This window comes from Lactuca saligna, chromosome 1, assembly GCF_052625555.1.
Source record: "Lactuca saligna cultivar CGN05327 chromosome 1, ASM5262555v1, whole genome shotgun sequence".
In the NCBI taxonomy this organism is placed as follows: Eukaryota; Viridiplantae; Streptophyta; class Magnoliopsida; order Asterales; family Asteraceae; genus Lactuca; species Lactuca saligna.
The window spans coordinates 83,327,099-83,334,019 of record NC_136417.1 but is presented as its reverse complement, the minus strand read 5'-3'; the positions used below and the strand labels follow the sequence as shown (position 1 = coordinate 83,334,019).

Sequence of the window (6,921 nt, the reverse complement as noted above, 5' to 3'; positions counted from 1 at the left end):
CGAAAATCAATCTCTAATTGGTATTTTTTCAAAATATAAGATTGAGTGTACAGTCTATCCAAGTGATCTCATACTTCCTTTAATTTGTATGTATCATACTTTTCCTATTGACTAAACTATCGATGCAGGTGATAATAGTAATACTAGAATTATCTATTTCTCAAGCTTCTACTAACATTGCATAATTAGTAGCTTTCTCATATATCTGTTTTCCTTTTATACCGGTAACAATACCTCACATCTGTTTACCCTTACGTTGTAAGAAATTTTTCCATACATATTTCCAATAAGCATATATTTCGCCATCTAGTTGGTGCTAATGAACTGTAGAAAGTCATCGTTGGGAGCCATATTAAGAATAATCAAAGTAAACGAATAAGGAAAACTTTATGTAGGGTTAACATAGCTAGCCAAAGGGCTAAACAATACAAAATAAACTCAAAAGTACTTTTATTATATATATACTAAAGCAACCATCTTCTCCAACTTCCAAGTTTACCTAAAGGTGATTGTTTACTGATGAGGTATATTGGAACTCATATGATGATAGCATCAACAAAAAGAGACTTGACAAGATTTATGAGTTCGTCTCCAACATACGTGAAATGGTCTTTATTCTTGTACAAGAGATCCATGACACGTCCTAAATTCGCAACCCGTCTATTTATTGGCATTTTAACATCTTTACACATTATGGACTCTTTATTTATTTCTTTCCAAGCATCTTCAACTTTCTCACTAAAGAGACCATATAAATATTGCTCAGTGGCATCAAATTGCTTCATATAGCATTCGATGATAGAGGCAACATGCTTTCTTTCTTGCTCCTTCTGCATTTATTTTTCCAAATTAACGTCAGTTACTTACAAAATTATCCAAGATTGATTAAGGAATAACACATAAGGTTTTGGGAGAGGTTAATTAATTTGTGTGTTTCGCAGTTACATATACATCGTTTTGTAGCATCACAAAAAACATAGTTGGTTGTACCTTGTGGGTGACAATATCATCCATCAACCTGCAAATCCCACAAGAAGCTTTTACGATAGGAGGATAGCTGAAAAGCCATTGGAATGTCTCATCTGCTATTACATCATCCTGGGCAGCAAAGCTTGCTGCAAGGACAAATTTATATCCGGTACTGATATATGTAACTTCTGCGTGTTCCTCCATTGTTGGAATGTAGCTTTCATGCTTCCATTTTGCTTCCATCATGTAGCTTCTAATGTATTCTTTCATCTGCTTAGTCACATACAACCAAATCAATATGTTTAAAAAAAATCCAATAAAATAGCCTTAACAGTATTCTAAAATTATGTGCAGCCCAAGTTTAAACATCAACCAAATAAACATAAGTGTTTATAACAACAAAAACACATGGTTTTTTTTTTCTTTTTTTTTTTTTAACTGAAAAGCTTACCCTCATAAGCTTAATTAAGTCAAGGAACTATGTTCATTTTACCTCTGTAAAAAAATACTATTACAATGAGAAAAACATGTTCAAACTTACCGTTTCTTTGACATATTTATGTTGATGGACTTTTCCCATTCCTACCAAGAATTCTTTCATTTCTTCGTCAAGATGCATGAGCATTTGGTATACAAGTTTCATGTATTCTGGTAGGCTGTCCACACATGTAATTGACCACCTATAGAAGTAATTAAGATCAAAATATAACTCAAATATTTGGTTTAAATTAACGACATATGCATGTCCTTTTATATACCTCTCAATAGCTTCTGTAAAGATCACAAGTTCATCATATGTACCGTAGGCATCATAGGTGTCATCTATAAGTGTTAATAATGCAAAAGCTCTAGCTACCCACATTCTACCTACAGAATATTGAGGGTCAGTGTAGACCCCTAATGTCGACCATAAGTAGCATTCAACCAATCTATCTCTTGCATACGGTATATTGGTTGGGACATCGTAGCGTTTCCACCACCTATATTAATTTAGTAGCTAGTATGAAATATATTTTGGACCCATGATTTGTAAATTCCTTTGTTAATTTGAAGACATCAAAAAATATCCAAATGAGAGGAGGGGTTACATATATATGTGCATACTTGGATATTTGGCAAATCTCCTTTTTATGGAGAGATTGAAGCAGGTTAAACCCCAACTTGGCAAGTTTTAGTAACGAATGATTATGAAAGGTTTCGCATTCGTAGAAAGGTATGTAACGTAGGGCCTCGATTCTTGGCAACCTTTTAAGTAAAGGTTGCTTTAGTGCTTCATGTATTTCAGCAGAAACAACAGGGTCACTCAAAAGATGATTCCTTGCTATGTCAGCAAGACAGTTTCTTGAAAATTCAAGAGCATCATCTAAAATGACCTCACCAGGCATTCTCAGATACGTTGCCTCATACAAATCAAGTAAACCTTGCAGATCATTTTTTAAGGACTCATTAAAACATCCCTCTTCATCCTTGTATGTCTTAAAAGTATCTGTTTCAGTTCATACAAGTTGACAACATTAGTTCCTCTAGAAACTAACATGATTGATTGATTAATGAATACAAGTTGCACACATGATACATTACTAACCACTTGAGACGAAGAAGCCTTGCTGCCGCATGAGTCGAAACCACAAGGAAGTGCCCACACCATTCCAATTATGATCACCATATGCATCAAAGACTTGTTGCAAGGCTTGATTAATCTCCTTCTCAAAATAATATCCAATTCCAAGGCGTTGGATAGCATCAACTAGTTTTAGCAAATTCAAATGATCTGTCGGATCATTCAAATTTGCCAATATTTGTTTCTTCACTTCTTCTTTCAGGACATCAACCTCTTTTTCAATCCCTTCATCATATTCTTCCTTCATTTACAAATGAGACGCTATTGAATTTGTTGAAATTATCCACTAAAGGGAACATTAATTAATCATAATAACATATGCGTACACAAGTTATCTTAATCTTTATATATATATATATATATATATATATATATATATATATATATATATATATATATATATATATATATTGTAAACTTCTAATGAGATCAATATAAATTTTAGGATCAATAAGATCAAATTTTTAGCCCTTGATCTTAAAATCACGTTTATAAAAATCTGAAATTACGTCTCAGTGTGACTTTTTGTAATATTGTTGAAGTTGTGTTTTTTAGGGCATCCTAGGTCCGTTGAACACGTTAGAATTCAATAGATTGCCATATATATATATATATATATATATATATATATATATATATATATATATATATATATATATATATATATATATTATTTTTTATTCAATTATACTCTTTTTCATATCCACACTCTAACTCTATTAAACTATAAAAAGTTTAATGGATTTCAATATTATCATCCTTATATTTTTAAACATAATTATAATTTAGAAATACAAGATGTAATATTTTATCGAAATTATTATTTATTAGATTTGTAACAATTTTTTTACAAGGTTTTTATTTTTAAATATTTCATTAATTCATTTGATTTGTTTATTTGAGAAAATATGACATCTAAAAATATGATACATTAAATAATATAATAATTAAAAATATTGTTATTTTATTTGTGGTTTAATTATAGAAAAAATATATTGTATAGTAATAAGAAAATGTGTTCACATATATATATATATATATATATATATATATATATATATATATATATATATATATTGTTTGAAGTTTAATTGAAAAAAGAATATATTAAATCCATAGAACCACTTAATGATCATACAAATCTTCAATTCAACTCCCCTCCATTTCATCACCTATACTTCACTCAACACCTATTCAATCATAGTCATACTCTATTTAACATTTATTAAACCCTCATGGTGGATGCTCTAATGTCATCAAATGAGGAACCTCATGGATATTCGGGAGTTCGTGTCGAACTCGTCTTATCGGACATTTTCTGAGTTCCAGACAAATGCCAGGAGGAAGGAGATCGAGTTGGAGACTCAAGCAAGGGAGGACGCAGAGTCTCACGGGAGAGACCGGCGACCGGCGTAGTCACAGTCGGCAGCCAAGTGGGCTAAGCCCGCTGATTCGAGATCAGGAGGCCAGAATGGCCGCACTTATAGCAAGTGCTGCAAGATTCATGAGGTATCTTACCGGTCAGGGATTTGCTACAAATGTGGCAATAAGGGGCATATGGTGAAGGATTGCCCCAAGGATTTTGCAGTCTGTTTCCACTGCAATTAGACCGGCCATCAGAAGGTCGGATGCCCTCAGCTTGTTCAGGGATCAGCCCAGGGTTCCACTCCTATTGCATTATGTGCTACTGATGCTCAGCCAATGAAGGCTGAGGTTCCAAAGGCTCGTGGGAGTGCTTTTCAGCTGACAGTGAAGGAGGTCCACGCAACACCTGATATCGTGGCTGGTATGTATTTCCTTATTTATTTATTTATTTATTTATTTATTCTGAGATTCTCTTTAGTTATTATCATGTGTTATATTTAGGTACATTTCTTGTGAATTCTGTAGTAGGTGTGCCTCCGAAGAGGCAAGTAGAGTTCGGATGGATTTGTTTCCAGAAGCGACACCTATCGCCAAGGCACCTTATTGCCTTGTGCCGCTAGATATGCATGAGTTATCCTCACAGCTTCAGGAGCTGCTGGGGAAGGGATTTATTCGACCGAGTAGCTCTCCATGAGGAGCATCGATCCTTTTTGTCAAGAAAAATGATGCTTCACACCGGATGCGCATTAATTACCGAGAGTTGAACAAGTTGTCGATCAAGAACCGTTATCCACTTCAGAGGATTGATAATCTATTCGATCAGCTGTAGGGGGCATCTTGGTTTTCCAAGATTGATTTGAGATCCGAATATCACCAGATGAGAGTGTGTGAGGTGGATATTCAGAAGACGGCCTTTAGAACTCCTTATGGGCATTACGAGTTCGTGGTGATGCCTTCTGGACTCACCAATGCACCAGTGGTATTTATGGATCTCATGAACTGGGTGTGTAGGCCTATGTTGGACCGATCAGTGACCGTGTTCATTGATGATATCTTAGTGTATTCAAGATCCAGAGAGCAGCAAGAGGGGCATCTGGGAGAGGTTCTTGGGGTTTTGAGGTTGGAGAGGCTATATGCCAAATTCTCCAAGTATGATTTCTGGTTACGTGAGGTCCAGTTTCTGGGACATCTCGTTAATCAGAATGGGATATTGGTCTATGCGGCCAAAATTGAGGCAGTTATGCAATGAGAGGTGCCGAGATCCCCATCCGAGATTCGGAGTCTTATGGGATTGGCTGGCTACTATCGGAGATTTATCAGGAATTTCTCCAAAATTGCGGTTCCTCTCACCAAGTTGACCCAGAACGGTGTTACTTTTGTTTGGGGGCTTGAGCAGCAGGCATCTTTCGAGATCCTTCGCTAGAGATTATGCGAAGCTCCGGTGTTAGCCCTTCCAGAGGGAGTGGAGGACTTTGTAGTCTATTGTGATGCGTCTATCTCAGGGATGGGAGCACTGTTGATGCAGAGGGGTCACGTGATTGAATATGCATCGAGGCAGCTAAAGCCTCGCAAGATGAGATATCCCACACATGATTTGATGTTTGGGGGCCTGAGCAGCAGACATCTTTCTCTCTGATGTTCTCCCTGAAGATTCTCAAGATGAAAGAGCTATCTTTCAACAATCTTTTCAAGAAGCCTCTTCACCCAACGTTCGTTCAATGCCAAATTCTGAAGAAAATCCCAACTGCTCAAGATGAAGTCATTGAAGATTAAAGTTGAAGCCAAGCTCCCATTGAAGATTAACAAGAAAATGTCAGCTACTTTTTAGGGGGAGTTTGTTGGGCCAATTAGAAAAGAAAGTTATAAACCAAAGGGGAAATTGTTGGGTCAAAAATATGGTTTATACTTTGCTTTTTTAAGAAAATATATTTTTATGTAATGTTGTATGTGTTTGCGGTTTGTGTGTACAGCCGTACACAGGGTGTGCGGCTGTACACACGTGTACGGCTGAAGGTCCATATAAATAGATGTAATGGGTAGAGGAGTGTAAGGCTACAGAAGAGAGAGAAAGTTATAGAGAAGAGAGATAAACTAGAGAGGAACTAGTGTGTGTGTGTATCTGAATCTCTTGTAAGGAGCATAACTCATATCGTCAATACATTAGATTCATCTTAATTCTTTTTCTCCTTCTCTTCTATATTGAACTGACATCATCCAACTGATTGGGATTCCGCACCATCAATTGGATCTGACTGATACTCAAGCAATTTTGGGGACTAACCAAATCACATTTGAAAATTTTGCAATATTTTTTTTATACGATAATCACATAAAACGAAATAGATTTCATTTTTTAAGAATTATTTAGTTTCATAATATATTTCTTTCTATAATAATAGACGGTTTGACTATTAGTTTTAAAAAATATTAATAAAATGTTTTTATACAATGTTCAGAAAGTACAAAATTAAAGAATCGGACGGTTTGATTCTTTAAAATTCAAGAATTTACTTGAAACTTATTTCATTCTTTAAGAACCACATTTCATTCTTTAAAAATGCATTGACTAATAAATATTTTTGACCTACTATCATAAAACTAGTGAGATATGTGAAAAAAAAATTCATTCTTTAAGAACGATCTATTAATACTTTATAACATATATTTTTTTAAAGTATATACAATATACTTTTTACACAGATTCATCAAAACTATAGAGCAACTAAAAATTCTTGAAGAATAACAAAATATTATTTTTACAAAAAAAACATATGTTACAGTGTGTAACATAACCTTATAGAATATGCAATAAACTAATATATTTTTTATATGAATTCTGAAAGAATAAGCATTCGATTTGACACTATATCTAAGTTTTAGTTACCAACTTTCTTGATACGTATATTAAAGAATTCAATTTAAACTACATATCAAAATTAGAGGAGCAAACTTAAATGAAATGAGTT

At 34.3% G+C, this 6,921-nt stretch overlaps 1 protein-coding gene across 1 annotated transcript; it reads right to left on the bottom strand.

Annotated features, from left to right (window-relative positions):
• Positions 1 to 362: 362 nt before the first annotated feature.
• LOC145009169 (epi-cedrol synthase-like) lies at positions 363 to 2,837 on the bottom strand. Its single transcript, XM_078967849.1, has 6 exons — positions 2,555 to 2,837; positions 2,074 to 2,455; positions 1,728 to 1,949; positions 1,511 to 1,649; positions 991 to 1,239; positions 363 to 830 (listed from the first exon to the last, which is right to left on the bottom strand). Exons 1-6 carry the CDS (start codon positions 2,835 to 2,837, stop codon positions 537 to 539), a joined length of 1,569 nt encoding a protein of 522 aa, XP_078823975.1. The 3' UTR covers positions 363 to 536.
• Between the last annotated feature and the right edge of the window lie 4,084 nt (positions 2,838 to 6,921).